The sequence below is a fragment of the Raphanus sativus genome, chromosome 3, assembly GCF_000801105.2.
Source record: "Raphanus sativus cultivar WK10039 chromosome 3, ASM80110v3, whole genome shotgun sequence".
Taxonomy (NCBI): domain Eukaryota; kingdom Viridiplantae; phylum Streptophyta; class Magnoliopsida; order Brassicales; family Brassicaceae; genus Raphanus; species Raphanus sativus.
The window spans coordinates 26739105-26753248 of record NC_079513.1 but is presented as its reverse complement, the minus strand read 5'-3'; the positions used below and the strand labels follow the sequence as shown (position 1 = coordinate 26753248).

The 14144-nt window shown below is 37.9% G+C and overlaps 3 protein-coding genes across 4 annotated transcripts; 1 reads left to right on the top strand and 2 right to left on the bottom strand.

The window, feature by feature from the left end:
• Nucleotides 1–1188: 1188 nt before the first annotated feature.
• LOC108847559 (actin-7) lies at nt 1189–3505 on the top strand. 2 transcript variants are annotated; one of them, XM_018620828.2, is made up of 5 exons: nt 1189–1337; nt 1869–1934; nt 2019–2412; nt 2498–3111; nt 3200–3505. In XM_018620828.2, the coding sequence occupies exons 2-5, from the start codon at nt 1875–1877 to the stop codon at nt 3263–3265; spliced, it is 1134 nt and encodes a 377-aa protein (XP_018476330.2). In that variant the 5' UTR covers nt 1189–1337; nt 1869–1874; the 3' UTR covers nt 3266–3505. The 2 variants fall into 2 exon arrangements, with proteins under 2 accessions (XP_018476330.2, XP_018476331.2); XM_018620829.2 differs by lacking the exon at nt 1189–1337 and adding an exon at nt 1487–1607.
• Nucleotides 3506–6194: 2689 nt separating this feature from the next.
• LOC108844482 (fibrillin-5, chloroplastic) lies at nt 6195–7866 on the bottom strand. Its single transcript, XM_018617750.2, has 5 exons — nt 7401–7866; nt 7063–7301; nt 6877–6975; nt 6674–6792; nt 6195–6589 (listed from the first exon to the last, which is right to left on the bottom strand). Exons 1-5 carry the CDS (start codon nt 7681–7683, stop codon nt 6511–6513), a joined length of 819 nt encoding a protein of 272 aa, XP_018473252.1. The 5' UTR covers nt 7684–7866; the 3' UTR covers nt 6195–6510.
• Nucleotides 7867–9939: 2073 nt separating this feature from the next.
• Nucleotides 9940–12453, bottom strand: LOC108848022 (probable mediator of RNA polymerase II transcription subunit 26c). The gene is made up of 8 exons (XM_018621426.2): nt 11470–12453; nt 11327–11395; nt 11159–11241; nt 10988–11061; nt 10803–10898; nt 10598–10722; nt 10438–10516; nt 9940–10351 (listed from the first exon to the last, which is right to left on the bottom strand). Exons 1-8 carry the CDS (start codon nt 11875–11877, stop codon nt 10236–10238), a joined length of 1050 nt encoding a protein of 349 aa, XP_018476928.1. The 5' UTR covers nt 11878–12453; the 3' UTR covers nt 9940–10235.
• Nucleotides 12454–14144: the final 1691 nt, after the last annotated feature.

Here is a 14144-nt window from a genome sequence, read left to right as displayed (position 1 = left end):
AGTCTTTTTATATGATAAAGCTTTTAACCCACTGTTAACACAAACATATTTGTTTAAAAGAAGAAAGGCTTTTAATTATCTGGTAAACTGTTACGAGTTATTGAACGTGACAACTCGTGAAGATAGTTGGACCATTGGATGATAAGGTTTATATTTGGGCCGAAAACGGCAACATGTCGAATCTCAGATATATTTCTGATCTTCTCTCAGTCCACTATAAGTCGGCCCGTTTATTTTGACGAACCCAGTGATATTTTCATGTCTAATCAGGATAAGATGCAACTCAGCATATGCAATCAACCAAACATAAAAGTGAAAATGGGAGGAGTGGACACTTAACTTATCTTTCCTTTGAATACAACTACAAATTATGACAGCTTTGAATTTACTTTTGTTTTTGTTAGTTCCTCACTTTTTAAAACAGTCTTTGTAATTATATCAGCGAGGTTATTTGACAAAAAAAATGCTAGGAAATCAAATGTGACACATAAATTAGAAGTCATATAACTAATTTTGATTATTTAAGCTGCCAACCAATCAAGACCACTTTCCAACTATTAATTGGTAAGGGTGTATGAACTTAGCACATGCTTCCAACGTGGTATATGAAACTTTTTTATTTGCAAATATTAATTTTCATAAATTTAAACATCCCAAAAGGTGATTAGCGTTTGAAATATTGAACTCGTTAGTTTTGGACATCTGCCAAATAGTACCAATGGACAGAACAGATTGTGCGACTATACTGATCAAACAATCTAAAATATGTATACACATATATAAATGTATGTATATGTTTTTAAATACATTAAAAATTTTGAACCACGAGAAAAACGTATCATCAAGATTTCAAGAGAGACCATATATAAATAGTTTTGAACCATGAGAAATTTAGCAGTCTTAAAATTGGACTAATATTGACCCCAAATAATGGACTAATATAATAATAATATCTCCGTCAACTTTCGTCACTTCCAACAACAGTCGCTGTCAAATATTTAATTTTCGTGTTTGAACGCTGTCCTAACCACAGAGAATCCGAGCCGAGCTTAGCCGTAACGATCAGTCACTTTGAAGTGAATCCAAAATCAACGGTCGAGATAAACCCTACGACAATCCAACGGGGAAAACAAGCGTCCGTGAGATAAAACAAGTGTCAAGCCAAGTCACGATAGCATTTTCAGAAAATTAATAAAAAAAAAGAAGAAAAAGAGTGAAAAATACTCCTACCTATATCTTCGCTCATATAAATACTCGTTTCACTTCATTAGCGTAGCTGCTGGCCGCTCTGCTTCTCGAATCGTCCTCTCTGAGTTATCTTCTTCTTCCTCGCTAAGGTGAGTCTAGATCCGTTTATTTCCCACTCATCGCTCGCACTCCTTATACTTATCGCTGCTTCCTCTTCGCCGATTCGCTAGATCTGTGAAGCATGCGTTCACTTTTATCTGATGATTGTTAGTATCTTCGTTTGTGGTTGCTAGGGTTGTATCGATCTGAATGAATCGTCGATCTCTTAGTGTTTTAGATCTATGGATCTCTCGATGATTCTTATTGCTTTGGCTCGATCTATCGCCGTTTCATTTCGTTTTCTCAAGCTCAGTGAAGTTGTATAACTCGAAATGATTTCGTCCTTTTGTTTAAATCGTCGCTTGATCTAGGTTTATAACTTCGATCTGAAACGGAGATGATGGTTTATAAGTAAATTTCGAGATCTGATTTGATCAATCGTGAATATGTATCAGCTTAATCTGATTCTTACTAATGTATTCAGTGTTGTTTGAAATTAAAAAAATAAACGAATTAGCTCGTAGGATATACATAGCATTCACTTGTTGAGCTTATCTAATTGCGTTGGTTTCATTTTCCAGTGAAAGATGGCTGATGGTGAGGGCATTCAACCCCTTGTCTGTGACAATGGAACTGGAATGGTGAAGGTGAGTCTAAAGATTGTTTTATTATTTATCTTTTTTTTTTTTTGCTGTAGACAGACCTCTTAGCTTTGTTTTATATATGCACAGGCTGGTTTTGCTGGTGACGATGCTCCCAGGGCTGTTTTCCCAAGTATTGTTGGTCGTCCCAGGCACACTGGTGTCATGGTTGGGATGGGTCAGAAAGATGCTTACGTTGGTGACGAAGCTCAGTCCAAAAGAGGTATTCTCACTTTGAAGTATCCGATCGAGCATGGTATTGTGAGCAACTGGGATGACATGGAGAAGATCTGGCATCACACTTTCTACAACGAGCTCCGTGTCGCCCCTGAAGAGCATCCTGTTCTTCTCACTGAAGCGCCTCTTAACCCTAAAGCCAACAGGGAGAAGATGACTCAGATTATGTTCGAGACATTCAATGTCCCTGCCATGTATGTTGCTATCCAGGCCGTTCTTTCTCTCTACGCCAGTGGTCGTACTACCGGTTAGTGCTCAACTTATAACATGTAATGTTTTAGTTTTTTTACATGTCTTTGCTAAAAGTTTTTGTTTTTGGATGTTTTTAATAGGTATTGTACTCGACTCTGGTGATGGTGTGTCTCACACTGTGCCAATCTACGAGGGTTATGCTCTTCCTCATGCTATCCTCCGTCTCGATCTAGCTGGTCGTGATCTCACTGATTCTCTGATGAAGATCCTCACCGAGAGAGGTTACATGTTCACCACAACCGCGGAGCGAGAAATTGTCCGTGACATAAAAGAGAAGCTTGCTTACGTCGCTCTCGACTTCGAGCAAGAGCTGGATACCGCAAAGAGCAGTTCGTCAGTGGAGAAGAACTACGAGCTACCTGATGGACAAGTCATCACTATCGGAGCTGAAAGGTTCCGTTGCCCTGAAGTACTGTTCCAGCCATCGCTCATCGGAATGGAAGCCCCTGGAATCCACGAAACGACTTACAACTCCATCATGAAGTGTGATGTCGATATCAGGAAGGATCTGTATGGAAACATCGTCCTCAGTGGTGGTTCAACCATGTTCCCAGGAATCGCTGACCGTATGAGCAAAGAGATCACGGCACTCGCGCCAAGCAGCATGAAGATCAAGGTGGTCGCACCTCCTGAGAGGAAATACAGTGTCTGGATTGGAGGATCCATCCTTGCATCCCTCAGCACTTTCCAACAGGTATAGAAAGCGACTTATGATTCTTTATTAAAACCTTTTAAGCGTGAAAAGATATTGAAACTTAAACTCGCTTGTTTGTCTGAATCAGATGTGGATTTCAAAGGGAGAGTACGACGAGTCGGGTCCATCCATTGTTCACAGGAAGTGCTTCTAAGGGCTATGCTCTCTGTTTCGTGGTGGTGAGTCTGTTTACGAGTCTCTTTCCCTAGTTGATTATGGGAATTGAAACTATCTGTTGTTATATGGTTCTTTAGAACCTTTTGGCTGTGTCAAGAAGTCTCTGTGTACTTTAGTTCTATCCGTGTCTCTATTTCTCTTTAGGATGCTTGTGATTGCTGTTTTTTTTGTCCTTAAGCAAAAGAATTATCAAATTATATTTTGGTCGTTGTTTCAATTTTTTTGGTTTTTTTCCTTATAAATATTGTTTGGATGTCCTAGTTATAATTACTTTTCGCCGTTAGAAACTATTATTCATTTATATGAGAATTATAATCAAGTATCAGGTTGCAGGCAATACACAATACATCACAAACTAGTAACATTTCAAATCTAAATTATACGTATGAAGACTAGCAAGTAGCAATCGTTTTCAATTTATTTTTATTTCTGTAAGTGGAAGGAAACGTATATTATTGGTTAGTTTTTTTGTAGATGAACTTCCACAGTGTCAAAAACATAACATCACAAAGTTAATTACTTTACTCGTCCGTCTGTCCCTACGTAGGGCTGGGCATTTTACCCGGACCCGAAGACCCGACCCGAAATCGACCCGAAAAAACCCGGTCCGGATAGGAACCAACCCGATCAAATTATCCTATCGGGTCTTGTTGTAGAAGATCAGCGGTCTTGGACCCGACCCGACCCGAAACCCGACGGATACCCGAATTAATAATATAAATTAAATAAAATTAATCAATGGGAGAGTCGAAGACGGGTTATTTGTCTAAAAAGCAAAGGGGTCAACCACTAGGAGACAACCAATTATTGTTCTATCTTGCATAGTTTAGTATATATACACATTTTAATATAATAAAAACACAAATTTTAAATAAAATGTCAAATATTTTCGGATATATTAATATTTTCAGATTTTTTTTTGTATTTTTAGGTATTTTTTAGGTCGAACCCGAACCGAATCCGACCCGAACCCGACCCAGAACCGAACCGATAAATTCTAGTTATCCGAATGGATCCAACTATATAAGACCCGACCCGGACCCGGTACGACCCGAACCGACCCGGAACCGAAATTTTGAAATTACCCTATCGGATCTTAAATTCCTAGACCCGAAAGACCCGGACCAGAAAGGACCCGGCCCGAACCCGACCCGACGACCCGAATACCCAGGCCTATCCCTACGGTTGGAAAGACTTGAAATGGTCGGTCCAACTAAATCACCCAAAATATTTAATGAATACTTTGAAAAAATGACCCATTGAACAACTCATGTACACACATGAGAGATTTTCTTTTGACTCCGGCGCGGTCGGCGCGTGAGTGCCATACCGGCGCCGGAGTCGGTTTCTAAGCAAGTTTTTCTTGGTCTCCTCCGCTCTCTCTACCGTCCGTTCAACGACCGCCTTGTCCAAGTTCTGATTCCGACCTCACCTCTTTCGATGTTTCGGTGTTGGAACAAAGACACTGTCGTCTCGAGGTCTTCGGTGGAGAGAGAGATGTCTGCATGTCGGTTTTGTTTTCTTCCGGGATATGGAGGCTCATCTAGCTCCACAGTCACCGGATCTAACTTCCAGGAAGGGGTTTTCGTTAGATCCACCTTCGTCGGCTTTTGGTTACGGAGAGCGGAGGCTACCAAAGCTCTGCGCTGCCGCTTTGGAACCCAGTGTTCGTTTGGGTGAAAGTTACTAGGTTTCGTTTTGGGTAAAGGTCGGCGTTTATGCCGTGTAGTTTGGGTTTGGTCACGGCGGAGGAGATCTCGTGAGACGAGGAAACGCTTCGGTGAGGTGACGAGTTTAAAAGAGAGTAAGCATGGTTCTAGATCCGCGTGTCTAGGGTGTGATGTGGTGCAAAGCCGGAGGAGATCTCGAGGTTCGATTGAACTCTCCGACGTGAAGACAACGGTAAAGAACGGTGTTGGGTCGTTTGGAGGCTTGGCGGTTCTGAGCTCTGGCGATCGAGTTCGTAGGTGGTTCGTGGTGTTCCGGCGGCGGTTTGTGGCGGGCACGGTCAGATTGAGGCAAGGGCAACGCTTTGGCGTGCTGACGGTGAGGATTCACCCACGTGTCTCCCCTCTCTGACGTGTGGATCGGTCAAAACCGACCGGTTTCTTTGGGTTGGGCCTATGGACCGGTTTGTAATTTGAATGCTAGCATGTGGTGCTTTGGGCTTTAGCTTTTTGTTGTAATCCATGGGCTTCGGCCGTGTTATGGCCTTGGCCCTTTATTAATATAAAACTTGGTGGGAAAAAAAAAAAAAGAACAACTCATGTACACACATTAAATGTGTAGTTGCCGCCGGACAGAATCAGTGAATCACCGACTTTATCTGTCTCTTTTTCTTATTCATCGAGTGTGATGCATTACTCAACTGTACACTTTTGTACTTTCCTAACGAATCTTCCAAAGAATCTAATAACGTCTTCGTCAATAATAAGCTTTGGGCCAAAACAACCTATGTTTTGATAACTGTTAAAAGGAGAAGTAAGGATGTCCAATACTGTTTAAGTTTAAGCCCAACTGAAACCAGTAACGAGGAGATAAATTCGAGCTAATACGTCCTTACTATCCTTCCTTATTGTTAGTTCTTATGCAAGAGGGAAAAATGGTTACAGCACGACATAAGAATTAAGAACAATACATTAGTTTTCTCGTCTAAAATGTTGAGTATGGATTGGTTACTTCCATTAAGTTTGTATGACCTGTAAATCTAGATTTGCACAGCTTAATCTCTACCAGTTCGCATTGCATACACTAAGCTTTTCTCAAGGTACTCTCCTCGTTCCTAATCGTTTAAGTTCAGTGTCTTTTCCCTCTTTATCGAGAGTGAATATGAAGTAGGAACCAAGAAGCATAGAGTCTGAGTGCCCGAAACAAAACAAAACAAAACAAAACAAAAGATAAGCTGGTTTCTGCTAAGTAAATGTTTGCAAAAAAAAAGCAATCTATAACCATTTTGAATAAGATCAATCCAATTACTTGTACAGTATTATTGAGCTATCAATTTTTTCAATACATCGTTACAAATTTTCTCAAGACAAAAATCACTTAGAAAAGAGCTAAAGCGATCCACCTACCCTAAATAATATGAAAGAACATGTAAATGTCTCAACAGAAAATAACAAAACAAAAGAAAACGTTGAACTTCTTTCTTGAGGAACAAGCATTTCTTCTTATAGAAATGAGTTTGAAAAAATGAAGTAGACATTCTCGTATAAAAGACTTTTAGGGTTTCTCTGTTTTCTCCAATACAAACACATTCCCTTTTCCATCTCTCCCTACTTGTAAATCTTCGTCTAAATATCTGCCAAAGTTCTCAGAATCAAGGAATCAAGATTTAAAAAGATTATTAATGAGATTACGTTTTATAATTAAATTAAAAGGATACGAGATCTCAAATAGTCCTTCAGGGTTGAAGATTCCCAGCAGAAGATTCATGTTCTTCTTGAAAATATTCATCAACTGATCTGGCATGATTGTTGAGCTTTCATAAGTAATCTCAACACTCTACAAACACACAAACGCTAATCCATCAAAACGCAAATCTAAAACCATAAAAAGCCAAAAAAAAGTTTATAATTGTAAACATACCGTTTTAGATATGATCTTGAAGTTGGCGACGATTCTAAACTCGCCGTCGCGTAGATTCAATCCACGGACATCGAATTTCAACACATGGACTGTTTTGCCCTTTGTTAAAGAAAATAAAAAGAATAAATTAAAACGCCATCATTACCAGGAAAAGCTGTCTGAATCCGCTTTTTGATTTATTATTACCTGAGCAATGTCGATCTGTTGAAGAAGATCTCCGAGAGAGACGAAGTCTCGAAGACCCAACTTGGTTCTTTTGGAGCCCAACACAGTGATTGTGCTGTAAATGAGTTTCCAGCAACCTCCGATCTTGTCTAACTCCCCGGTCGGCTCCGGCGTCGGATTCCGACATTCTAATAGTTTCACCAGACGCTCGATCTCTGTTTTTTTATCCGATTTAACTCCGAAGACCCCTCTATTGATCCCTTTTATCATCATCATCCCCCCAAAAAACATTGAAATCAAACTCTTAAACCTTTTGCACCATACCTACTGAACTTGAAATGATTTGAATCTAAACTCACCTTGGAGAGCTTCGTAGAGCTCTTCTTTAATCTGTGGAACAGTAATATCTTCTTCTTCTTCTTCTTCATCTACTTGTTGTTCGTTTGGGGAGGAAGCAGAGCTCTGTTCTGTGACTTTTCCGATGAACATGGGCCTGAGACGAAACGGGTTGTCACTAAAACTCAGCGTTTTGCTATTGAAATCGCTGAAAGAGAGTAACATCTTCGCGTTTCCTGTTCTTCTTGGGATTGCTTCTCGTGAAGCTGCCATTGGTGGTGGTGGCTGGATAAGCTTACTCGACATTGCCAGATGTCACAAAGTCGGCAGCGAACCAAATGAAACTTGAGAACGAATAAGAAGAAGAAGGTAAGAGATTTTGATAGTTGGGGGAGAGTGAATTTTTTATGGGGAGGAGAATCGACAGTTTTGGTTCATTATCCAATCTTTTAGCATCCTACCAATCTACCACCACCACCATACACCATACAATATTGTAAAACTGAAATTAGTGATTTAATTTTTTTTGGTGGATATAAAACTTGTTTTATTGAGCTTAATTATAGATTTAATCTTACAGATTTTATTACAAGAAAAAAACTTAATACTTTGTCCAATAATCTGTTTTATTGAATAAAAATTACATATGTTTGTACTTTCCTATACTATATATTAATTACCACTAAATTAATTGTGTTTTCACGAGTTTTGCTTTGTTTGTTAAACATGATTAGGCTAATCAGGTGTCCACTAGATCTAAATCTAATCAAATAATAAAGCCTCCAGTACCACTTCATATGGAAACTCGTTTCTCGATGCAATTTCAAAAGAATATGTCTCATTGTTTTCTTTTGTAGCTCAGCCCCACAAACTGGTTTAAATAGTTCTGACAGAAAGCTTTTGTTGCCAACATTAACTTTACTATTTATATTCACCAATTAAAATGTAGTCGTTAGTAAGGTTGTTAACTACAATGCTTATTTCAGACAATTAACATGTACTAGTACTAGTTTTATTTTTAGCAAACACTAGTTAGCAAAGTTATTAACTACAATACCTGTTTTTTTCTATTCGGACTTGATATACCAGTTTTTCCTAAGCGTGATAGATACTATAACGAAAGAAAACATGGATTATCAAAGTGGCACTTTGTGGATAACTATATCTTTTGGAATCGAGTATAATGATGTAAATCAAAGAAATTGTCATATGCTTTACACCAGAAACACTCTTGGATATGGTATTGAGTTCCCGATTCACAAAAAAGAAAGTTCACATGAGTTCAAATTACATTGTATCAAAATTACACCTAACACCGCAAACAACACACTGTGTCAAAATTTCAATGGCTCTAACCATGGCCAGCGTTATGCTTTAAATTGTTTGAGCTCACTATTCTCGGAGTGTACAAATCACAACAGAAGATGGGGAAGTTAAGATGGAGAAAGCTTGTGAACACTGAACAACATTAGGAAGCCAAAGCCACAAGTCCAATGAGGAAGGGGGTGTTTTCCTTAAATCGTAGAAACCGGTTTGGTCTATGGTAAACCAAATCCGGTTAATGCGAAATAAGGTCGGATTGGTTCAAACTTGAAAGTGTAGTTTAGTGTCCATGAAGGTTCCATTATCGAATTGCAGTTGGCAGTTGCTTGCTAAATTAGTAGTTTATTATGCTATGTGGTTTCTAAGTTTAAATAGTTTAAATATCACGTGGTTTCCAAGAGTTTATCATGCCACCATGGAGAGATAGAATGATATGATAAATTAAACATTATTTCGACTAATTAAACTTCTAGAGATTAAGACTTCTAGGATGGTATATGGTTTTGGTTATAACTTATAAGTAGGTGTTAAACACGTCAACAAGCACTAATCAAAATTAGTATCTAATGTAATACCTTTTTTCTTGCTAACTGCTTATAAACTTCCTTTAAAATGGAGTTTAGTAAACCATATTCTGCTTTTTATGTCATTTAAAGAAAAAAAAAGGATAATAGAAAAGTTTATAGTGAAATTGTGGAGTGCATGTGGAGATGCTTGGTGGACTATTCTTTTGCCATTTGACTCTTCTCAATGGACAGTGGACACTTAACTAAAAGAAAACATCAATAAAAGTACTTCAAAATAGATTAACAAAGGAAATTATCTAATTATTTAAAGGCAATTTTGTCTCGTTCCCTTAAAGATGCTAAAATTAATTATTGTTATTTCCCGGTATAAAACAATAATTAAGCAAAACAGCTTATGCGTACCCACAATGATTCGGTTAATCAATAATAAAAATGTGTCTCATTCATTATGCGAGTCTCAAGGCTTTAGCATAAAGTCAAAAAGAAATATCCGTTTGTTTCTTATATCGACTGAGATTAAACTATACGATAAACTAAAAGATAAGCTCGACATACACATCCAAAGATTTTCGGGGATTTGGCATTGACCCATCCAATCAGAAATTGAATTTACATTAATTGATAAAAAAATTGCAGCAACCCGTGAATCTGCACGAAAACATAACATTAAAATGGTCAAACCTTTTATTTGGAATTAAACAAAAAGAATCAGTTCCCAAGAAAATCATTTCATTTTCTATAAAGAATTAGACACAGGCATATATCATTTGTGCTAAATACAAAAAATACAAATTACCTTAACCTTGGTTTTTCGAAACTATTATTCATAAAATCCAAGAAAATTATGTTCTTAATCAGATGTTTTTTTTTAAAGAAAAAGTAACAACAAAATGGAAAACAAGTGTACCGACCAACTTAACTCCAAACTCTTGAAACATATTAAGATTTCACTTTCTTCTTGTGTCTCAAAAACAGAGCTTTGTTCTCTGTTCTCTCTCATACTCAATTTTACCAGTGTCTACCACCTCCTTGAGAACTGCCGCCTCTTCTTGGAAAAAATCCACCTTTCTTAGGTTTAGGTATCTCATGAATGTCCATCACCTGTATAGTCCTTTGCTTTTTAGCTGCATTCAAACCATAAAAAAACAAAGAGTCATTAAACAATCCAAATTGAGTAAATAATCTGAAACTAAAAAAAAAAAAACAGAACCATTCTCAGCTTGTCGGTAGTTTTGTTGCAGTCTTTTCCTAGCTGAGTCAAAATCAATTTCTTTGTGCTCCTTCTCCCTCTGTATAATCCCCATATCAAATTCATGACACTAGACACTTTGAAGAAAGATACTAGAATACAGTTTGAACAATGCTGGTACCTGAATGGGACGAGAAGGTTTAGCTTGAGAAGGAGACTCTCTCCTAGGAGGAGGAGCAACAGGTCTTGGCTTCCTCTCTGGCTCGCTACTAACGTTACTGTTCCTGCTTGAACTTGAATACCCATCTGTCGAAAACCGGAAAAGGAATAAGCTTTATAGATTGTATTACAAATGTATATAAAGATTAAAGTTCAACAAAACTTACTCTGAGATTGAGGAACCGGTGAATACCCAAAATCAGGAACCTGTTGACGGTAACCATTACGGAGAGCTGCTCTCTGCTGCGGTGAGTCCTCATCAGCTACAATGAAGAAGAAGAGATTGATTGTATCTGAGCTAATTTCTTTCTTAGGGAAAGATAAAGAAGACCAATGAGATTCTTTTTTTAACCTATCAAACTCGGAGGTTCAAGATCACCAGGCGGGTTAAGTTTGACCCATTCATCCACTGTTTCCTTCCATTTTCTGCATACACAACAAAATACAAAAAGGTGAATTAGTAGTGTAGTGGTTCATGTTGAATTTTAGCAAGAGGAGCTTCTTGTGGAATCTGATCGTTAACTTGACAAGCTGTTTAGCTAGTCTTCGAACTTCGTTCGATTGATGCTTCCGAACTTTATTCACATGCCTCCCAATATCAGTTTCCTAGAGTGTCCAGACATGATATAAAACTATGAATAACTGAAGAAGCAAGAGGGTTGTTTTTTGAATTCGATTCAAGTAACACTACCTGAAGAGCTTGAAATGTTATCTCCATATCATCCAGATTCTGAAGCAGCTCAACCAAATCTTCTTCAGACTGAAACACAAACAAACAATTCAGTCTTATCAAAACTGAATCAATCTAAGATTCAAAAGAGAGAAGAAGCTGACCAGATCAGGATCTTCGAGCCTCTCCTTGATTTCAAGAACACTCTTCTGCTCATCATCAAACAAACCAGCAAACGGATCATAACCATCATCCTCCTCACCCTCTTCGTCATCACCATCATTAACGGCTTTCTCTCTTACATCTTCTTCTTCTTCCCCTTCCTCCTCCTCCTCGTGAACACTCCCATTAGCCCTCGCAACCACTGCTTCTCCTCCTCCTCCGACTCCGAAATCGCAGTTCCTACACTTGTTCGCCATCGACGTCGCGTAGAGACGCTCGACGATGTTATCTCTCCTCCGCTTCAGCTCTTGACCGTAATCAAGAGAAGCCACGAGGATCGCTGTATCGATGAATGTCCAAACATCAACACCAGCGTTCTCCATAACCGATCGAAAATCATCCAAATCCATCACGGTCGAAACAAAAATCCACACCCCAACCCTCTCTCAAAGTTTGTTACTTTACAGGAATCCAAAAACAGAGCAGCGTTACTTTAAAAGGAAATCGAAAAACAGAGCAGACGATTTTGGTAATCAATCACCACCACCAGATCTACAAAACAGATCGTTTGATGAATTCGAACTCAGAAATTCGATAGGAATCAGGAAAGGAAGAGCCTTTGATGAAGCTTTACTGTTACGAGGAACAGAGAAGAGAGAAAGAACAGAAACAGAGGAAGGAAGGAAGATGAAATGGAATATTCCAAAGTTTGAGGCTTTAGAATAAATGTGTTTTGGAGGGTTATTGCTTTCTCATCATTCTTCTGCAAGTTTTTTTTTTTGTTCGGTAAGAAAAAAAATATTATTCAGACAAAACCAATCACAAGTTAAACGAAAAGAAGATTTTGCTTTTTAATCAGGATGCTCTTGTCCTGGACAGAGCGAAGAAGCTGAAAAGCCTGAAAGCAAGTTGGTTTGTTGTGGTTGGGGAGATGAATAAACAGCTATAGAGAGAGAGAGAGAGAGAGAGGCGTGTGTTTTTCAATAATGGCGTTTACTTTTTTAGTGTTTTTTTCTTTTATTACATAGTGTAATGGGCCTTTGAATTGTCGGTCCAAAACAAGTGGAGGCCACACAGAAACTAAAAATACATGTTTACACACATTTAACTAACGGGCTTTCTATTTATGGGCCCATATAAGTGGATGACCATGCTTTTGATCGATTCTCAACGTGTACAAACCCCTGCCGTTGAAGACCACTGGAAGTGGTTAATGACTTAATGTCTTATCAGCCAGCCCACTTGGTGTTTTTATTGAAATCTCAGATTGGACCCATTAGCTGGCATAGAAGAAGATGTGTACCATCATAAAAACATCAGAGTTTATATAAGTACATCTACTGACATGCAACTTTATTTTGTAACAGTCTCATTGAATATGGAGATATCATAGACGCCATTGATTGTTAGAAAGGTTTTACTGCTGGAAAAGTCTTCGGTTTACAGCTGGTACTTGCTGCTTGTGGCTCGCAATGCTTGTTGATATGATTAGTTCCTTAAAACTTTTTTAATTCGTGTAAGTACAGTTTATTGAACTGGGAACAACGGAGACTCGGTGGTTCTGACACAGACAAGGGTCAAGAGGCCGGCCAAATCAAAGACACCGAGACAGAAGAAGCTGGTTTGATGTAGGCTCCTCCTCCTATACCTGCTCATGAGCAAGCTTCCAGTTTATGAACTATTTATTTAGTGGTGATTCTTTGGATATGAATTTATAAATGTGTTTCGGTTTATCCAAGAGATTATGTTTAAGTACTATTATTCAAAGAGATTATAAACGTGTCCATTAGTTATCTTTAGAGACACTAGGAATGTCTTTGTGTTAAAAAAAAAAGAGACACTGGGAATGTAAAGTCCTTTTCAAACCGTATTGTCAACAACTTTTTCGTGAAACTTGGACTATTACTGGAAGCATCCGATGAGTTACAAGTGGTCATACGTCTTAATAATTATCAAATGGATTTATCCAACAGCTTGACGTTGCTGATTATCAGAGTTTATCAACAAAATATCATAATTTCTTACAAAATGTTTGCATGGTGGAAGGTTGGTAATTCAGCTCGTTTGTATGTGCAACTTTTTAAGTGAGCAATCTAGTTCAGATCAGAAAGTATCCCTTATAGGAGTTCATATTTACATTTATATCTCTTATAAAACATAGTATTTGTAAGAGAAATTACAAGACTAATTAAACAGTAAACACATAATAGTAGTAACAACCAATAATCATTGGAACCAAGCTCAATCCAGTAGTACTAACTACAAACTTAATCAAATAATAAATAAATAAAAGCTAAATTTAAAAGTGTCTCTGTTAGCACCTATCAAACCAAACTTTATGTTTGGCCATCAATTTTTTCATCTTGAAATGAGTGGTTTTAAATCATCTCACGATTCAAGTCTGTGAACATCCTCGATCTCTTTCTAATCAATTTTCATCATGCACATCGATTTATAATATACATTTACATTTTATCATACTCCAATGTCTATAATATATATATATGAAAGCCTTTTCAAAAAAAAAAAGTCTATAATATATAGTTCTAATAATCGAATTAAATTGATGAAATTTTGTTCTACACCACCCCACCCCCCCCCCCCCCCCCCCTCCCATTGAAGATGTAATCTTAATCTCATTTCTTATATGAGAAGTAACAATAAGAAATTAGTCGTA

What these genes read in the sequence shown, in the direction of transcription:
- LOC108844482 (XM_018617750.2), bottom strand. Translation starts at nt 7,683, where the DNA reads ATGTCGAGTAAGCTTATCCAGCCACCACCACCAATGGCAGCTTCACGA. An exon ending in AACAGATCGACATTGCTCAG is followed by an intron (nt 6,976 to 7,062) that starts GTAATAATAAAT and finishes TCTTTAACAAAG; the next exon opens with GGCAAAACAGTCCATGTGTT. An exon ending in TCAAGATCATATCTAAAACG is followed by an intron (nt 6,793 to 6,876) that starts GTATGTTTACAA and finishes GTGTGTTTGTAG; the next exon opens with AGTGTTGAGATTACTTATGA.
- LOC108847559 (XM_018620828.2), top strand. Translation starts at nt 1,875, where the DNA reads ATGGCTGATGGTGAGGGCATTCAACCCCTTGTCTGTGACAATGGAACT. An exon ending in CGCCAGTGGTCGTACTACCG is followed by an intron (nt 2,413 to 2,497) that starts GTTAGTGCTCAA and finishes TGTTTTTAATAG; the next exon opens with GTATTGTACTCGACTCTGGT. An exon ending in CCCTCAGCACTTTCCAACAG is followed by an intron (nt 3,112 to 3,199) that starts GTATAGAAAGCG and finishes TGTCTGAATCAG; the next exon opens with ATGTGGATTTCAAAGGGAGA.
- LOC108848022 (XM_018621426.2), bottom strand. Translation starts at nt 11,877, where the DNA reads ATGGATTTGGATGATTTTCGATCGGTTATGGAGAACGCTGGTGTTGAT. An exon ending in TGAACCTCCGAGTTTGATAG is followed by an intron (nt 10,899 to 10,987) that starts GTTAAAAAAAGA and finishes TCTTCATTGTAG; the next exon opens with CTGATGAGGACTCACCGCAG. An exon ending in ACCGGTTCCTCAATCTCAGA is followed by an intron (nt 10,723 to 10,802) that starts GTAAGTTTTGTT and finishes GGTTTTCGACAG; the next exon opens with ATGGGTATTCAAGTTCAAGC.